At 43.7% G+C, this 19,459-nt stretch overlaps 1 protein-coding gene across 2 annotated transcripts in view; it reads left to right on the top strand.

Moving 5' to 3' along the window:
* Window positions 1-19,459, top strand: part of BARD1 (BRCA1 associated RING domain 1) — a 336,286-nt gene that overhangs the window by 263,421 nt on the left and 53,406 nt on the right. For both annotated transcript variants that reach the window (XM_029606122.1, XM_029606123.1), the window contains one exon: window positions 8,140-8,272. In XM_029606122.1, the coding sequence (XP_029461982.1) occupies window positions 8,140-8,272 (133 nt within the window). The remainder of the gene's footprint in view (window positions 1-8,139; window positions 8,273-19,459) is intronic.

The raw sequence follows: 19,459 nt of genomic DNA on the forward strand, positions 1-19,459 counted from the left end.
TTTGTGGGATCACAAATTTGGAGCAGGAGAAAAGGGGTGCCTATCTCATTTATATCACAGGTGGGTCCAGACTACTTTGGATCAATGGGTCCTCGAAGTGGTTCAGGATGGATATGCTTTGGAATTTCCTATTCCTCTGGATGCCTTTATGATATTTCCATGCAACTCCTCAGAAGAGGGTAGCAGTGGAAACTATTTTACAAAGGCCTGAAAGCAGTGATTCCCGTTCCCAAGTCACAACAAAATATAGGCCATTATTCCAGTTTTTTTTCATGTCCAAGAAGGGAAGGGTCTTTTTGACTCATACTGGATCTCAAGGGTGTTAACCATCATTTACAAGTCACGCATTTCAGGATGGAAATGGTGTGCTCTGTCAAAATGGCAGGCCAAGCAGGGAAATACCTGATGGACACATATCTGCATATTCCCATTTGTCAGAAACATCAACGGTTCCTTCGATTTGCTTTATATAGAATCTTCACTACCAGTTTTCAGGTCATGGTGGTGGTAGCGGCAACCCTATGCAAAGACAAAATTCTAGTTCACCCCTATCTGGACAACTGGTTGATTTGGGCCAAGAATGGCAGAATTTGTTGCTATAGGACCTAGGCTGCATGGTGAACTTGGCCAAGAGCAATTTGCAGCCATCTAAGATTTTGGAGTATTTCAGGGTTTGCTTCGATACGAGGCAGGGCAGAGTTTTTCTGCCGGATACTTGAGTTCAAAGGTTGATGGGTTGAGTACGCACATTGCTCGCTCAACTGTGTGGTCTTATCCGCAGGTCCTGGGGTTCATGGCTATCGCATTGGAAGTAGTTCCCTGGGCAAGAGCACATAAGCGAACTCTTCAATTGTGTTGCTTTATTATGGAACCCAAAGTCACAGAATTATCCAGTGAGACTGCTCCTACTATTGGAGGTGAGGTCTCAGTTGAGCTGGTGGTTACAGACACATAATCTCAGGAAGGGAGTTTTCCCTGGAGATGCTGGATTTTTGGTACTCAAGACAGATGTGAGCCTTCTGGGTTGGGGACTCACTGTAAGGAGTTGATGGTGCAAGGTTGCTGGAATGCAGAGGAGCAGCAGTGGATCATCAACAGTTTGGAAGCATGAGTGGTTCAGTTAACGTGCTTGTGGTCTGCTGAGCGACTAGAGCAGAGCTTTCCAAACTTTTCATGTTGGTGACACACTTTTTAGACAAACATAATTTCGGGACACAGTAATTCAGTCTACTAGCAAACCAGAGGTTAAAGGTTAAACGAACAAAATGTATTTCGACAATTTATGTATGTTTCCTTAAATATATACATAATAAAATGTTTCACGACACAACCTATCTTGTGAAAATCTTTCATTTATATTAAAAATATATAATATTCCAAGATTAATGTTATTGTTATAATTTATGAGTAACAATAATAAAACAAAGTTATTGTGTTATTCAATTTACCTCTTTAATGAGATATATGAGCTTGATGGGATGAACACAGATTTGAATATTTGGTGTTAATAAGAAAGTCCAAAGGGTCTTCTGCGTAATTTTAAAAAGCTGGCCAGTTTCACACTATAAAATTATTTGAAAGCCTCATTCAACTAATTCTATATGGCTATGAGAGTGAAGACTGGAATTTATAGGAAGGGACAGAATGTCAATATAAATCCTGCACCTCCAGTTCTGTAACTCTGTGCATCCACTGAAATTCCCCCAAACAATGAGCTTGAATGTTTCCCTTACATCTCATCATACTAAAAGATGTTTTCAAATTCTGGTGTCACCTTATAGTAACAGCAGCACAAACACCTTCCACTGCCAGGCACATTGTGAACGAAAATAAAACCTCGCAAAAAAAAAAAGACACTCAAAATCTATACTGCAATCCCATCATAACATAACAGTAATAACACCAAGGACTCTAACAACACTAACCCTACCTGTGAAAAAGCAAGGGTAAATATTATACTGGGTCCTAGAATACCAATACACCACCTACTGAGGAAACAATTGCTATAGATCCCTATGCTAGCGAATTTCTCATCATGGTCACACACACAGAGCAGAGACAGACCCTCACCAAATACAGAATACAAAATAAAGGAGCACAAATTAGACAAAAACTGAAATGGAAATCCCAAGAAGCCAGACTCTGTGTATTAATAATGGAAAAACAGAACCATCATTCCTCATAAAACAAATAAAATCAAGAAACATAAAGCATCAGTTATAATAGTAAAACCATACTAATAAAAGAATATTTTAAAACTACTGATAAATAGAATTTCTATTCATTAAAATCATATACATTTTTTACAATTTCCTAAACACCAATAAAATATTTCAAAACAGCACATATATCAAATAACACCCAATAATTAAAACTAATAAGGATTTTAAAAAGCCCCTGCTGTCCATACGTGGGAGCTCTTGATTTCCAGTCACCCTGATATTGTCAAGGATTAGGAGGTTATCCTCTCTCTCTCACACATACTCACATTTCCATTCTCTCTCACACATATACTGTCACATACATACACATTCATGCTCTTATACCCACCATAACCTCTCGCTCTCACAGACACTGACACACTCTCAAGCTCTAAGACACTCTCTCTCCCTCCACACACACACCCCCACACAAACTCTTACTCCCCTGGATTTTCTCATACATACTCTGTCTGGCTCCCTCACATACACACAAACACACACACCCAGGCAAGCTCCCAGTCATTCTCACACACTGAAACTGACCCCCAGGCAGGCTTCCATTCAATTTCACACCACTCCCTCAGGCATGCACACATTCATTCTCACACACACAGACCCCCAGGCAGGCACCAATTCATTCTCACACACACATACACCACACACAGGCCGGCACCTATTCTCACACATACAAACCCCAGGAAGACACCCATACATTCTCATACACAGACACACCCTCAGGCAGGCACACACTAAAGGCAAACCCCCTCTCTTTCTTTTGCCAGCAACCTCGGAGCCTCTCTCATTCCTCTGCTGCCACTGTCACTGCTGCCGCATGGCTATTGGGGAGGCGCTGATTGCTGCTATTGGCACTGAAGCCCATTCTGCTGCCTCCTCTGTGCAGGACTCGTGGGTTTCCACTTCCTCCATGTTGATCTCGTACATTGTGAAATCAGCATAGAGAAAGTGCTACTCTTGCACATTACCAAAGATTACATGTGCCAATCAGTAAAAAGTAATTTATTTCTTTTTTTTTTTACCTTTGCTGTCTGATCTTAGTTTTCTAATCAGTTGGTCACAGGCTTTTTTGTTCCACCTCCCCTTTCTTATTTTTTTGCCAATTCCTTTCATATTGTCTTTTTTTCTATTTCTTTTCTCTCCATCTATCTTCTTCCCTCAAACATTCAGTCAGGTTCTCATTCTCACATACTTTCTCTCTCTCACACACTCACAGGCTCTCTCTCATACAATCATTCATACAGTCTCTCTCTTGCACATGCTGTCTGACTCTCACACACCCAGGCTCTCTCTCAATCCCACATGCTGTCTTGCTCAAGCACAGACTCTCACTGTCACATGCTCTCTCTCATACAATCATTCATACACACAGGCTCTCACTGTCACATGCTGTCTCTCTCTCACACACACACACACACACAGGCTCTCTCACATGCTGTCTTTGCAAACATTCAGGTCCTCACTCCCACACACAATCTCTCAACTCACCTCATACACACACACAATCTCTCAACTCAGCTCACAGACGCACACAATCGCTCAACTCACCTCATTCACGCACACAATCGCTCAATTCAGCTCACAGACGCACACAATCGCTCAACTCACCTCATACACGCACACAATCGCTCAACTCACCTCACACATGCACACAATCGCTCAACTCAGCTCACAGACGCACACAATCTCTCAACTCACCTCACACACGCACTCTACGGGCCCTCAGCCGCTCTCTTACCTCTGGACCTCCTCTTCACGGGTCGCTGCAGGATGGGCTCTGCAGCGGCCCTGATCTTCTCGGGCCGATTGCGGCGGCGACCCTGCTATCGGGCCTCCTCCTCTTCTCTCCCCGCTGCTGCTCCTCTTCTGGATGCGGCTGACGCTCCTCCCCCTTTCTGCCCGTGCGGCTCCGGCAACATTTTTCTTCCGGGGCCGCATGGGCAGGAAGGAGGAGGAGCACCTGCACGTCTCGACGTGACCTTTTTCTTCTTCGGGCCGTGGTGAGGTGAGCTCCACCACGGCCTTGCCGATCTTCCTGCCAGCGATATTTTACTGCTCAGCCGCCAGTGGGATGAGCTCCACTGGCGGCTGCATTGGCTCCCACTTGCCGGTGTGTCACGTGCACCGGGCTTGCGCGACACACCGGCACACCTCAGGCGACACACCAAAGTGTCGCGACACACACTTTGGAAAGCTCTGGACTAGAGGCTCAGGCAGTCCGGGTAATGACTGACAATGCAACAAAGGTGGTTTATATCAATCATTAGGGTGGAACAAAGAGTTAACAGGTATTGAAGGAGATAGATGCGCTCATGGTGTGGGCGGAGGAACATCCTCTAGGCATACCCGCATATCACGTTGCCAGAAAGGACAATATCAGAGCTGACTTCCTCAGCAGGAGAAACTTGAACCCAGGAGAATGGGAGCTGGTGGATGAAGCCTTCAAACTCCTTGTGAACCTCTGGGGCTTATCAGACCTAGACCTTCAACAACACGAAGGTTCTGCACTTTTGGCTTTTTCAGTCGCAGACATGATCCAAAAGTGCTGGGCATCTGCTCTCTCATTCAGGAGTGGCATAAGAACATGCCATACTGGGTCAGACCAAGGGTCCATCAAGCCCAGCATCTTGTTTCCAACAGTGGCCAATCCAGGCCATAAGAACCTGGTAAGTACCCAAAAACTAAGTCTATTCCATGTTACCGTTGCTAGTAGTAGCGGTGGTTATTATCTAAGTCAACTTAATTAATAGCAGGTAATGGACTTCTCTTCCAAGAACTTATCCAATCCTTTCTTAAACACAGCTATACTAACTGCACTAACCACATCTTCTGGCAACAAATTCCAGAGTTTAATTGTGCGTTGAGTGAAAAAGAACTTTCTCCGATTAGTTTTAAATGTGCCCCATGCTAACTTCATGGAGTGCCCCCTAGTCTTTCCCATTATCCGAAAGAGTAAAAAACCAATTCACATCTACCCATTCTAGACCTCTCATGATTTTAAACACCTCTATCATATCCCCGCTCAGCCGTCTCTTCTCCAAGCTGAAAAGTCCTAACCTCTTTAGTCTTTCCTCATAGGGGAACTGTTCCATTCCCCTTATGTTGGTCGCCCTTCTCTATACCTTCTCCATCGCAATTATATCTTTTTTGAGATGCGGCGGCCAGAATTGTACACAGTATTCAAGGTGCGGTCTCACGGCCAGCTCCCAAGGGAGCATGTTAATCTCCCTGCAGAAGTCAATTCAACTTTTACAGAAGTTTGGATTTCTGGTGAGTTTTGAAAATTCAAACCTAATACCAAAGCAAAAATTACAATTTATAGATTCGCTGCAAGAGAGAACTTTTTCTCGTTGTAACGGGCGAACACTCTGAGATCACTTGTTCACAATCTGATTCACGCACAATACACGAACCTGCCTTTTCATCCACCATATTCAGTGGGGACTTCACTATCAATGGGATCAGCAAACTCAGCTCTTGACAACCAGGTCTCAAGGAACATGAAACAGGAATTGTGCTGCTGGCTAAACACTCACATTCTTTAGAAAGGAGCTCCACTTTATCAGCCCTCTCTGCACACACTGGACCATTTTGACCCCAAGGAACTTGGTCTCTCCAAGAAAAGCATTATCAAATCAATCTGTTGGAACTGAGAGGAAACATATACACTTTAACTTTTGCTAATTTTCTCAAGGGGAAGAGCATTCTAATTCAAACCAACAACCAAATGGCCATATTTTATGGAACCAAATAAGGAGGCACAGGGTCATGGACCCTGCCAAGAAGCTATACAGATATGGAAATAGGCATGTAAATATCAAGCTGTCCTTCAAGTTACCTTTCTTCCTGGGATCTCCAACATATTAGCGGATCATCTCAACAGAGTCTTTCATCCAAATGAGTGGGCTCTACAACAATCAACAGCCAACGCATTGTTTGACTTATGAGGACTTCCAACAGTCGACCTTTTCGTGTTGGAACAGAAGAGAAAGTTGTTTTGCTGAGATCTTCCCAGCAAACTCAAATTAGCTCAGGATGTCTTCCTGCTCGAGTGGAATGCAGATTTCATGTATGCTTTTCCACCAATTCCACTGATAGCCAGAAAGTAGAGATGTGCAGTCGTTTGCAATGAAATAGGAAATAAAGACGAAATTTCCTATTTCGTTGCATTTCGGGAAGAAAAAAGAACGAGTGGAAAACCCACGAAATTTTGTGGATTTTCCTATCGTGTTTTGTTTTGGTTTTTTCAGAAACTGCACATCTAAGAAAAAAAAAATCCCAATCCTTCAAATGTAACTAAATGGAAAGCCCCCCAACCTCCCAATGACCCCCAAGACTCACTCAATGTCCCTAGTGGTCCAGAGGGGGGCCCGGGAGCTCAGAGGGATCTCCTGTTCCTGGGGGCCATCAGCTGCCAGTATTCAAAATGTCGCGGACCGTCCATTGCTCCTACCATGTGACAGGGCTGTAATGGCACCGGTAGCCCCTGTCACATGGTAAGGGCAAAGGGCTGCCAGCGCCATTTTTATTTATTAGCAGCTGACGGCCCCCTGGGAGCTGGAGATCCCTCTGAGCTCCCAGGCCTCCTGCTGGACCACTAGGGACATTGAGTGAGTCTTGGGGTGATCAGGAGGGTGGGAGACTTTCCATTTAGTTAAATTTGAAGGATTGGTACGTCTTTTGTTTGTTTGTTTTAAACGAAATTGACAATGGAAAAAAAAATTCTGATTTGAGGGGTGGACTGAAATGGTCCACCCCCGAACTGAAAAATGAATTGGCACATCAGCCAAAGGGTCTGCAACCTTCTAGCATTAGTTCACTATCCACCAAACATTTGTTCCATAATAGAGGGGTACTCCATACCCACCTGAAGCTTCTACTAAAAGTTGTATCAGCTTTTCATATTAATTAATCCATTGCTCACATGCATATGAAGGGGAGAAGGCCCTTCATACCTTAGATTGCAAAAAAGACTTGGCCTATTACAAGAGAAGGATTCAGATGTTTCACCAAACTATGCAGCTCTTTGTATCTTATGGTCCTAACAATCCTGAATATCTTATTATCCAGCTAAAATTTATCCTAAGTTAAGAGCATTTCAGGGAGGAGTTACGTTAGCTGGATAATTTATCCGGCTAACTTCTCCGGCTAATTCTGGTCACACCAAAGAGCTATCATAAGTTAGCCAGATAAAGTCATTCAGCTAACATTACTATTGAATAAACTCCAAAATTAGCCAGATAAGGTTATCTGACTAAATTTGCTATCCAGATAGGGACTGAATACTGTATGTATCCCACATTGTCTAATTAGATAGCGTACTGCATCCTGCACTGTTAGAGCTATGACCTCTTCCATTTCTCATGTATGAGCAGTACCTTTCAAAGACATCTGCAAAGCTACTACTTGGTCATCAGTTCACACCTCTCAAGGAGTGATAGAAAATTTGGCAAGCAGTTTTGCATAATCTGTCTGCCCAGTAGTTTTCTTTCCACAGTGGGTTCCAGGTTGCATACTTAGTAAATGCTGTGCTGCAGCCTTCAGCTTGGGATTCCTTACGTGTCATGGCTAATTCAGCCCTGCTTATTGTCAGAAAAAAGCAAGTTTGCCTACCATAAATGGTGTTTTCATAGATAGCAGGATAAATTAGCCATGCTGAATACCTGCCCACATCCATGGAGAGTCAACTTCCTGGCTAGATTTAGCTTTATAATTGACTGAGGAGGCTCACAAGGCAAAGCCCGCATGAGAATTCCCACTACTAGCTAGGAGAGACGAGTCTGTTCGGTGCCACTGGATGACATCATCCACGTGTCATGGCTAATTCATCCTGCTCACTACCATTTACAGTAAGCAAACTTGCTCGCTAAAGATAAGGGAGTAATTTTAATGTTTTATTTTTCCTTGTCTTCACATATATTAGGTGAATTTTGGTCACCATAGGGGAGGCCCTGTTGTGTTAATGGGGAGTGGTCTCACTTCAGGTCAACAGAGAGATTTGAACAACCTTGCATTAATATTGAAAGCTGGAAGATGTATTGAGTTTAATAATTCAGGTAAGTTTTTCCACATTCTCCCCCTACTGTTAAAGTGCTATATTTTGTTTCAACTTTGAAGACATATCCAAATGATAAATTGGAGTTAACAACAGTCCCTGAAAATTACCAATTTTCTAATACTTTATAATGGTAAATGATAGCAGAAAAAAAAACATCCGGTCAGTCCAGTCTGCCCAGTTGTCCTGTCCACACTGCTAAGGATACTTCCCAACTGTCAACCACAGAGTGCAACTATCTGCAAGATTTCCCCTTATTCAGGTTAGTTTTTTGTCTTCCTCCTTTGTACACTACCATCTTAGGTAGAAGAGCATACAGGATCCCAGCTTAGTTCCTTCCAGCACCCACCTTTCCCATGTTTTAACTAAACGGCTCTGTAATAATCTGAATAGCAATATTAGCTGTCGTGGATGTGAGCCCATGGGCTGTGATGTGGTTGCTGCAGCCTAGTAGGTGAACCTACTAGGGCCATACTGATAGCTGGTGGACTCACTCTTACTAGGACTGGAGGTAGGGCTTCTCCTATACCAGTCCTGTTCTCCGCAGGTTGAGCCTTTGGGTTCCAGGGGCTAGCAGGGCTTTGGCAAGAGTCCTGAATGGAGCAGTCAGACAAAGTCAAGTAGTAGGCAGAGGTCAGGGCGGGCAGCGAACAAACAATATCTAGGTCCAAGCTAGGGTTAGGGCAGGTGGCAGTCCAGAAGAGTTTACAGTATCCGTAGCAGAGGTCAGAACCAGGAATCAGGCCCAGACAGATGATACAAAACAATACAAGGCACAAGGGACCAATACACAGGGAAAACAGGCAAGGCAAGAACATAAGATACGCCATACTGGGTCAGACCAAGGGTCCATCACGCCCAGCATCCTGTTTCCAACAGTAGCCAATCCAAGTCACACGTACCTGGCAAGTACCCAAACATTAAATAGATCTCAAACTACTATTGCTTATTAATTAATAGCAGTTTATGGATTTTTCCTCTAGGAACTTATCCAAACCTTTGTTAAACCCAGTTACACTAACTGCTGTAACCACATTCTCTAGCAATGAATTCAAGAACTTAACTAAGAACATAAGAAATCGCCATGTCAGACCAAGGGTCCATCAAGCCCAGCATCCTGGTTCTAACAGAGACTAAACCTGGCAAGTACCCAAACACTAAGAAGATCCCATGCTACTGATGCTAGAATAACAGATGCCATTCCTTAAGTCAACTTGATTAATAACAATTAATGGACTTCTCCTCCAAGAACTTATCCAAACCTTTTTTAAACCCAGCTACACTAACTGCACTAACCACATCCTCTGGCAACAAATTCCAGAGCTTAGTTGTGCATTGAGTGAAAAAGAATGTTCTCCGATTAGTCTTAAATGTGCTACTTGCTAACTTCATGGAGTGCCCCCTAGTCCTTCTATTGTCCAAAGTGTAAATAACCGATTCACATCTACTCATTCAAGACCTCTCATGATTTTAAAGACCTCTATCATATACCCCCTCAGCCATCTCTTCTCCAAGCTGAACAGCCCTAACCTCTTCAGCCTTTCCTCATAGGGGAGCCGTTCCATGCCCCTTATCATTTTGGTCGCCCTTCTCTGCACTTTCTCCAGTGCAACTATATCTTTTTTGAGATGTGCTGACCAGAATTGCACACAGCATTCAAGGTGTGTTCTCACCATGGAGCAATACAGAGATATTATGGCATCCACTGTTTTATTTGCCATTCCCTTCCTAATAATTCGTAACATTTTGTTTGCTTTTTTGACCGCTCAGCATTCTGAGCCGACGATTTCAATGTATTATCCACTATGATGCCTAGTTCTTTTTCCTAAGTCTTAACTCCTAAAGTAGAACCTAATATTGTGTAACTATAGCAAAGTTTATTTTTCCCTATATGCATCACCTTGCACTTGTCCACATTAAATTTCATCTACAGTTTGGAATCCCGATCTTCCAGTCTCATAAGTTCCTCTTGCAATTTATCACAATCCGCTTAAGATTTAAATACTCTGCATAATTAGGTGTCATCTGCAAATTTGATCACTTCGCTCATCGTACCCCTTTCTAGATCATTTATAAATATATTAAAAAATACCGGTCCAAGAACAGATCCCTGATGCGCTCCACTGTTAACCTTTTTCCACTGTAAAAACAGACCATTTAATCCTTATCTCTGTTTCCTTTTTTTAACCAGTTTGCAATGCACAAAATGACATCGCCTCCTATCCCATGACTTTTTAGTTTTCTTAGAAGCCACTCAGTGGGACTTTGTCGAACGCCTTATGAAAATGCAAATACACCACATCTACTAGTTCACATTTGTCCACATGTTTTATTCACCCCTTCAAAAACATGTAGCAAATTTTTGAGGCAGGACTTCCCTTGGGTAGATCCATGCTTGCTGTGCCCTATTAAATCATGTCTATCTAAATGTTTTGTGGTTTATTCTTTATAACAGTTTCCATGATTTCTCCCGGCAGTGAAGTCAGGCTCACTGGTCTATAGTTACCCAGATCACCCCGGAGCCCTTTTTAAATATCAGGGTTACATTGGCTGCCTTCCAGTCTTCAGGTACAATGGATGATTTTAATGATAGGTTACAAATTAATTGAAATAGGTCTGAAATTTCTTCTTTTTTTTTTTTAGTTTTTTCAGAACCTGGCGTGTATACCATCCAGTCCAGGTGATTTGCTACTCTTCAGTTTGTAAATCTGGCCTACCACATATTCCAGGTTCACCATGATTTGGTTCAGTTCATCTGAATCATCACCCTTGAAAAACGGTCTCTGGAATGGGTATCTCCCCAACATCCTCTTCAGTAAACACTGAGGCAAACAATGTGTTTTGTCTTTCAGCGATGGCTTTATTTTCCCTAGGTGCCCCTTTAACCCCTCGATCATCTAACGGTCCAACTGTCTCCCTCACAGTCTTTCTGCTTTGGATGTATTTTAAAAAGTTTTTATTATGATTTTTTGCCTCTGTGGACAACTTCTTTTCAAATTCTCTGTTAGCCTGTCTTATCAGTGTCTTACATTTAACTTGTCAGTGCTTATGCTTTATCCTTTTTTTTCTGATGGATCCTTCGCCCATATTGCCTCCTACCAACTATATATGACCCAGTACCACAGCAACAAGAGGCTTTCTCAGCGGTAATACAGTAGGGTCTGGAGGCAGGAAAATACGAGGTGAAGTCCACTTACGATGTTTTCAAAACAGCAGCGAGAGTGGCTGCAGCGTATATTGGCGCCCACAGGATGGCCTGGCTCCGGGCCTCTGATCTTCGGCTGGAGCTCCAAGAAAAGCTGGCATATCTACCCTGTACAGATGAGAATCTCTTTGGCGATAAGATCAGGGATGCAGTGGCCTAATTGAAGGACCACCATGAGACCCTTCAGCATTTGTCGGCTAGTGCTTCCAACCCACCTCGGTCAGGAAATCCTCATGACAAAGCTCGAAGAAATCCTTCTATTGCCAGAGGAAATACTATCCTCCTGCCTCAAGGGCTCACGTAACTCACGCTGGTTCCAAAGGTCATTCCCATCATCAGCGGACCCCCAGGCCTCAGCCAGCCCCCTCCCCCCAGCAGAGTCCTGCCACGGAGTTTTGACTGGGGGCGAGGAAGCGTGACTCAGATTGCCGTATCCTTGGCATCCCTGTCCTTCGGTAGAGGCGGGCTGTGTCATTTCGTGGATCGCTGGCCCCACGTCATGTCGGACCAGCGGGTCCTCACCATCGTTCACAGAGGGTACCGGATGAACTTCAGGGACGTCCCTTCAGACTCTCCCTCTCATCCATCGTGGGCTTTGTCTGCTCCTCAGGAAATACTTTTGACAGAGCTCTCCGCCCTTCTAATGGCCGGAGCGGTAGAACCCATTCCCCTCTGCCAGCAGGGCAGAGGGTTCTACTTTCAGTATTTCCTGATACCAAAGAGAACTTGGGGGCCTATGCCCTATTCTCGACCTGAGAGCCTTGAACACATTTCTTCAAAGAGAAAGGTTCAAGATGGGCACCTTGATCCCGCTCCGAAGAAGAGGAGACTGTCTCTGCTTCCTCGACCTGAAAGATGCCTACAGCCCACATTGCGATCTTCCCGGATCACAGGAAGTATCTTCGCTTTCTGATGGAAAGGGGGTCACTTCCAGTATTGAGTATTTCCATTCAGCCTTGCGTCAGCCCCCATGTCTTCACCAAGTACCTGACAGTGGTGGGGGCACACCTCAGACGTCAGGATGTGCACGTCTTCCCCTACTTGGATGACTGGCTGGTCAAAAGTGCCACTCAGCAGGGGGTGCTTCGTTCCTTATGTTTGACCATCCAGGTGCTATAATCTCTGGGGATTGTCATCAATTACTCCTAGTCCCACCTCAGCCCACTGCTACACCTGGGCTTCATTGGGCCACTTTGAACACAGTTCAGGCCAAGGCATTCCTGCCTCGCGATCAGGAACTTGCCCTGTTATTGCTAGCACGCTTGGTCCACAGCCATCAATAGGTTTTTGCTTGTCTGCTGCTTCGTCTTTTGGGTCACGTTGCTGTGTCTGTCCATGTTACCCCTTTGGCCCGCTTGTGCAGGAACTCGAGGCACGTGTCCGTGTCACGCCATCTCCAAGTCTCCCTGTCCTGGTGGGAGGATCTATCCAACCTGGAGCAGGGGATTCCTTTTCAGGCTTTCCCGCTTCAGATGGTGCTTACCACCGATGCCTCCCCCCTGGGTTGGAGGGTATATGTGGACAACCTCCACACGCAAGGCTGGTGGACGGCTCAGGAATATCTATGTCAGATCAATGTCCTGGAGCTTTGAGCGATTTGCTACGTTATTTGGGCATTTCGAGACAGTTTGTCCCACAAGGCAGTCCTGATCCGGACAGACAATCAGGTAGCAATGTGGTACATCAACAAACAGAGAGGCACTGGGTCATTCCTATGTCAAAAGGCGGTACAGATTTGGTCCTGGGCTCTGTCGCAGGGCATGTTCCTAAGAGCAATGTACCTGGCCGGAAAAGAGAATGTAGTGGTGGACTTGAGTCGAGCATTCCGGCCACATGAGTGCTCACAGGATCCAGCAGTGGCAGCCCGGATCTTCTGCCGGTGGGGAACTCCAGATGTGGATCTCTTTGCATCCCCCTACAATTGCAAAGCAAGCAAATTCTGCTGCCTCTTCAGGACAGACGGACTTCCAGCCTCGGACACCTTTGCCCGACAATGGGGCACAGGTCTCCTGTATGCTTATCCTCCTCTTCCGCTGGTCATGAAGACTCTCTTGAAGCTCCAGCAGGACCAGGGGACCATGATTCTCCTGGCCCCTTATTGGCCCAGAGAGGTCTGGTTCCCACTCCTTCAGGACCTGTCAGTTAGAGATCCCATCCATCTGGGTTCCTCTCCCGATCTGATCACATAGGATCAGGGCAGGCTGAGCCTTCCAAACCTCTGAGCATTGGCCTTGACAGCCTGGATGTTGAGCGCCTAGTCCTACAACCCCTGGACCTCTCTGACAATGTGTCTCAGGTGTTGGTAGCTTCCAGGAAGCCTTCCACCAGGAATTCTTATTGACAGAAGTGGAGGAGGTTCTCTGTTTGGTGTGAGGGTCATGGCTTTGATCCCTTCACCTGCCCCCCACTCCAAGGTTGTTTGAATGTGCACTTCTCGGAGTCTAGGTTAAAAACCAAGTCAGTCCGAGTACACCTGAGTGCCATCAGCACTTACCATCAGGGTGTGGGTAGTGCACCCATCTCTGTGCAACTCATTGTGGGGCAGTTTCTGCAAGGTTTACTTCAGCTGAAGCCTCCTCTTTGGCCTCCTGTTGTGTCCTTGGACCTCAGCGTAGTATTGGCATGGCTCATGCATGACCCTTTTGAGCCTTTGCACTCCTGTGATCTTAAGTTCCTGACTTGGAAGGTTCTATTCCAGGTAGCGGTCACTTCGGCACACAGGGTTAGTGAGCTTCAGGTGTTGGTTACGTATCCGCCCTATACAAAATTCTTTCATGATAGGGTGTGTACGCAGGACCACCCTAAGTTCCTGCCTAAGGTGGTAACTGATTTTCATCCTAATCAGTCCATCATTCTGCCCACCTTTTTTCCGAGACCTCATTCTCACTAGGGAGAACGGGCTCTGCACAGTCTGGACTGCAAGAGGGCTTTAGCTTTCTATCTCAAACACACAGCAGGCCACAGGCAGTCCTCACAGCTCTTTATATCCTTTGACAGGAACAGACTAGGCGTTGCAGTGGGCAAGCAAACTCTGTCCAACTGGCTGGCACATTGTATCTCCTTCTGCTGTGCTCAGGCAGGCCTTCAGCTTGGCGGCCGCGTATAAGCCCACTCTGTGAGAGCCAAGGAGTTCCCTACACATGTTCACTGCCCACTGCTGCTTGGACAAAGATGGTCAACATTACAGTAGCTTCAGCCAATCTGTCCTTCGCAACTTCTTCCAGGCTTAAACACAACTCTCCCTACCTAGGGCCCATTCTTCGGGTTCAGGCTGTCTCTCTGTTATTCACAGCACCGCAGTTATTTTTGTGCCTGTTGTCACCCAGTTCTGTGCCTGTTGATCATGGTTGTTGCCGGGAGCAGCCTGTAGCTTGGTATTCACCCATCTGTGAGGACTACCATCCTGTTTGTCCTAGGAGAAAGCAGAGTTGCTTACCTGTAATAGGTGTTCTCCTAGGACAGCAGGGTGTTAGTCCTCAGGAATCCTGCAGTGTTGGGTTCCTCTGCATTTTGTTATTTTATTTTTCGCTCGTGTGTGCAGTTGGTGGCATACTGGGCATGCTCAGTGTGCCAGTCAAAGTTTCTAGAACCCATCTGATGATGTCACCCATCTGTGAGGACTAACATCCTGCTGGCCCAAGAGGAACACCTGTTACAGGTAAGCAACTCTGCCTTACTTGGTATGCATTGCTTTAGCCATTACAGGAGTCTTCAGAAAAACAAAAACATATTTATCTACCAAAACCAGATCAGTCTTGTTTGCTTTGGAATTTGGTTCTTAATCAGATCTCCCAAAAAGTCTAAGTCTTCGGTAAACATTTCTATGCTGTTCTTCTTTAAGATGCCTTTAGTGTCACTAAGCACCATTTTTCTTTCACTCGCTTCACAGCATCCCTAAACAATAAGCATAGTAAAGGGCTTTTCCTATTTCACTAGTGCCATAAAGCATCTGTTTGGCCATACTATTTAGTTTTTTTTAATTTTTCTTCTTTATACAGGTGCTTTCTCCTCAGAAATTGTCCACGTGCTTCCCATGTGCTTTTTTTGTGCAGGTAGCTGAAAGAAGTTAAATACTACCCGTACTTGTGAAATTATTGCTGAACATATAGATAAGTATAGTTTAATGGGACAAAGCCAACATGGATTTAGCTACGGGAAGTCTTGTCTCACAAATTTGCTACATTTTTTTGAGGGCAAAAATAAACATGGATAAAAGTGAGCCAGTGATATAGTATATCTGGATTTCTACAAAGCATTTGACAAAGTCCCACATTAGAGACTTTTTAGGAAATTATAAAGTTATGGGTTAGTTTGCAGTGTCCTATTGTGGATTACCAACTGGTTAAAAGATAGAAAGCAGAGAGTAGGCCTAAATGGTAAATTTTCCCAATGGAAAAAGGTAAATAATGGAGTATCCCTGGGATCTGTTCTGGGACCACTGCTTTTTAATATATTTATAAATGACCTGGAAATGGGAACAGCAAGTGAGATGATCAAATTTGCCGATGACACAAAATTATTCAAAGTTGTCAAATCACAAGAGGATTGTGAGAAATTGCAAGAGGATGTTGCAAAACTGGGAGACTGGGCATGCAAATGACAAATGAAATTTAATGTAGACAAGTGCAAAGTGATGTACTTAGGGAAGAGTAACCCAAATTATAGCTACAAAATGCAAGGTTCTATATTAGGAGTCACCACTCAGGAAAAGGATCTAGGTTTCATCGTTGAAAATACGTTGAAATTTTCTGCTCAGTGTGCAGCAGCAGCCAAGAAAGCAAATAGAATGCTAGGGATTATTAGGAAAGGAATGGAGAATAAAACAGAGAATGTCATAATGCCTCTGTATCACTCCATGGTGCGACCTCATCTTGAGTATTGTGTTCAATTCTGGTCACCATATCTCAAGAAAGATATAGCAGAATTAGAAAAGATACAGAGAAGGGCGACCAAGATGATAAAGGGGATGGAACATTTCCCCTTTGAAGAAAGGCTAAAAAGGTCAGGATTCTTCAGCTTGGAGAAGAGACAGCTGAGGGGAGATAGGATTAGAGGTCTATAAAATAATGAGTGAAATGGAACAAGTAAACGTTAATCAGTTGTTTACTCTTTCAAAAAGTACAAAGACCGGGGGACACACAATGAAGTTACTGGGTAATACATTTAAAAATAATAAGAGAAATATTTTTTTACTCAATGCATAATTAAGCTCTGGAATTTGTTGTCAGGAGATGTGGTGAAAGCTATTAGTATAGCTGCATTTAAGAAAGGTTTGGACCAGTTCCTGGAGGAAAAGTCCATTAACCATTATTAAGGTAGAGTTGCAGAAATTCACTGCTTATTATTGTGATAAGCAGCTTGGAATCTATCTACCCCTTAGGATCTTGCCAGGTAATTGTGACCTGGAAATGGCCACTGTTGGAAACAGGATACTGAGCTTGATGGACTCTTGGTCTGACCCAGTATGGCAAACCTTATGTTCTTATGTTATCATGTACACCTGCCATTTTACTGCCCCAGCCAAAATATGCCTGTTGGAAGCCTTCCTCGCAGCTCTGTTAAAAGTACTTGTGCTATGGAAGCTTGTATATACCTTTAGCCAGGCAAAGTGGAGCAAGTTTCAGCCAAATCATTTTTCCCATAAATAGGTATTTGTGCAGATAAATTACTTTGGAAATTGCTTTCCTCGTCCACTCGTTTAAAATGGTTGGCTCCTCACCTGCTGAATTTGGGAGAAAACCAGTTTTGTTTTAGTCTTTAATATTGGTAGTGAAACATATACCTTGACACTTATTTTTTAAGTATGCTCTTTTGTCTTTTTCTCATCAACAGTGGTGCTTTCAGAGATACTGTGGTGCCAATGTAATAAGCTATGCTAAAGCTGCTGTGGGTTTTTGCACGTACTTCAGCCTGTGTCTGCGCACAATTTTCCTGTGCTAGTCTTAAGCGTGTATGTATTAAGTGTTCAGTATGGGAAAAACGCATGCATAAACCTGCTTAAAAACCTGTAGCTGGTTTTGCATGCAAAGGAGGCAATTAACTATTCACAGGCTATGCAGGGAGCCACACATCGGTTACTGCGGGTTTTTGTACGTGGGTTTTTTTTAGCACCGGAGTCAGGGTAGGAGTTAAGTTAAAGTGTGTGGCTGGAGGCCTGTTTACTCCATTGTTGGCATTAGTATGGTTGTGTGTCTGTGCAGCTCTAGGCTAATCATGGATTACCTTCACTTTTTCCAGATGCTGTGCTACATTTTGCGTGGTCGGCTGAAGAAGTCTCTGCTGTGTATCTGTCTCTGCTGTGTATCTGTCGTGATCTAGCTCCTCCTTTTCTTGAATAGTATATCCAATTATTTCCTCCTTTGAAACAGCATTTGCCATTTCCCAAAACAGTGTTGCTTGAGAGCTATGCTGAGCATTATGATATGCAAAAGCCTGCTACTTCTCTCCAAGAAAAGGTTTAAAACCGGCATGTTGCAAAAGCCACGCTGGCATTTTCCACATATTATAAGTAGAATGTTAGAGGCCGAGCTCAAGGGTACAGAACACTGCACAATGATCCGATATGGTCAGAGGTTCAATCTATGCCAGTAGCTGTACCAGTAGCTGTACCAGTAGCTGTACCAGTAGATACACGCTTACCGGTATCTACTGGTACAGCTATCACACGTTCAGAGATGGAACATGAAGGGGTTAGACATTGTTCTACCCACCTTCATGACCCATCCCGGACCAAAAGCTTTACTGTTTTATTAAAGGAGAAGGCTTTTGCTCCCAAATGACTCATGGGTCACCACATTCATGCGAGTTTCTGCACGGTTTATTACATTAAGGCCTTGAACGTGTGTGTTTTACTTTAGCGTGGATTTTCTGCCTGCATTTCATTTGCAATACCCATCCTTTATTACATCCCGCGGAGGTGCCTGCTTTTGCCGCACATGCTTAAAAAAAACCCAAAACGTGCTGACTACTAGTGCTGATTTCACCACGGGTCTTATTACATCAGCCCGCTGTGTGAATTGTTAATAATAAAAACTAACAGAATTATATTTTCAGTCATCAGTTATGACAGGTATCGCATATTCAATATCCCATTTATAGAGTTTGCTAAATTTAGTGTCATTTTCATCATTCTATGATCAGGTAACTTCAAAAGTGACAATATAATATTAGATGTGTGCACATATTGTTTGACATTCAATTTACTTGTTATCTTTTCTACTGCTCTGTATATCTGAAGCTAAGAGTAAGTGAAAATTATGTATCCATCTGGCTTTATTGTCCATATCTGAGCTGTCAAGCACAATATTTTTCACATAGTTATTTTCAAATAAACATTTTTCTTGCGGTGCCCCTTCCTTTATCTTATTCACATTTCCCTAACACAGATTTCCTTTCCATCTGGCTTTTTTTCAGGCTTCACTGTTTTTCTAAAAAAAAAAAATCTTTTCTCCCAAATATCGCAGAGCTTTTCTCAAGACATAACTCTCTAGTTCTCCTGAGTCATCAATCATCTTGGTTAAAACTCTGAACCTAAAAGTGCATCTCCTCTAGCAGAACTAGTAAGATATTCCCATATACGCCACTCTGATTGTTCATTCTTACTTTACTACTACAACCTGTCACACAGTATTTCCTAAGGATACTCTGCTTCTTAAAAATATTTTACAGTGAAATGCCTATTACGGATAGCAAAGACATTTTCCTGTAACTTGGAAGAGGCAGTGTCTGCAGTGACTGAATTGGTGTACCCAGACCGGCAACATTCTAAGTAATACATTTAACTACCGTCCCCATGTTGGTGTCATACGGAAACAAATTATAGTCTCTGTTTCCCCGAAAATAAGACAGTGTCTTATATTAATTATTACTACCAAAGATGCACTAGGCCTTATTTTCAGGGGATGTCTTATTTTTCCATGAAGAAGAATTCACATATATTGTTGAACAAAAAAATGAACATTTATTATATTCTGAATAGTTGTC

This window comes from Rhinatrema bivittatum, chromosome 6, assembly GCF_901001135.1.
Source record: "Rhinatrema bivittatum chromosome 6, aRhiBiv1.1, whole genome shotgun sequence".
NCBI lineage: Eukaryota > Metazoa > Chordata > Amphibia > Gymnophiona > Rhinatrematidae > Rhinatrema > Rhinatrema bivittatum.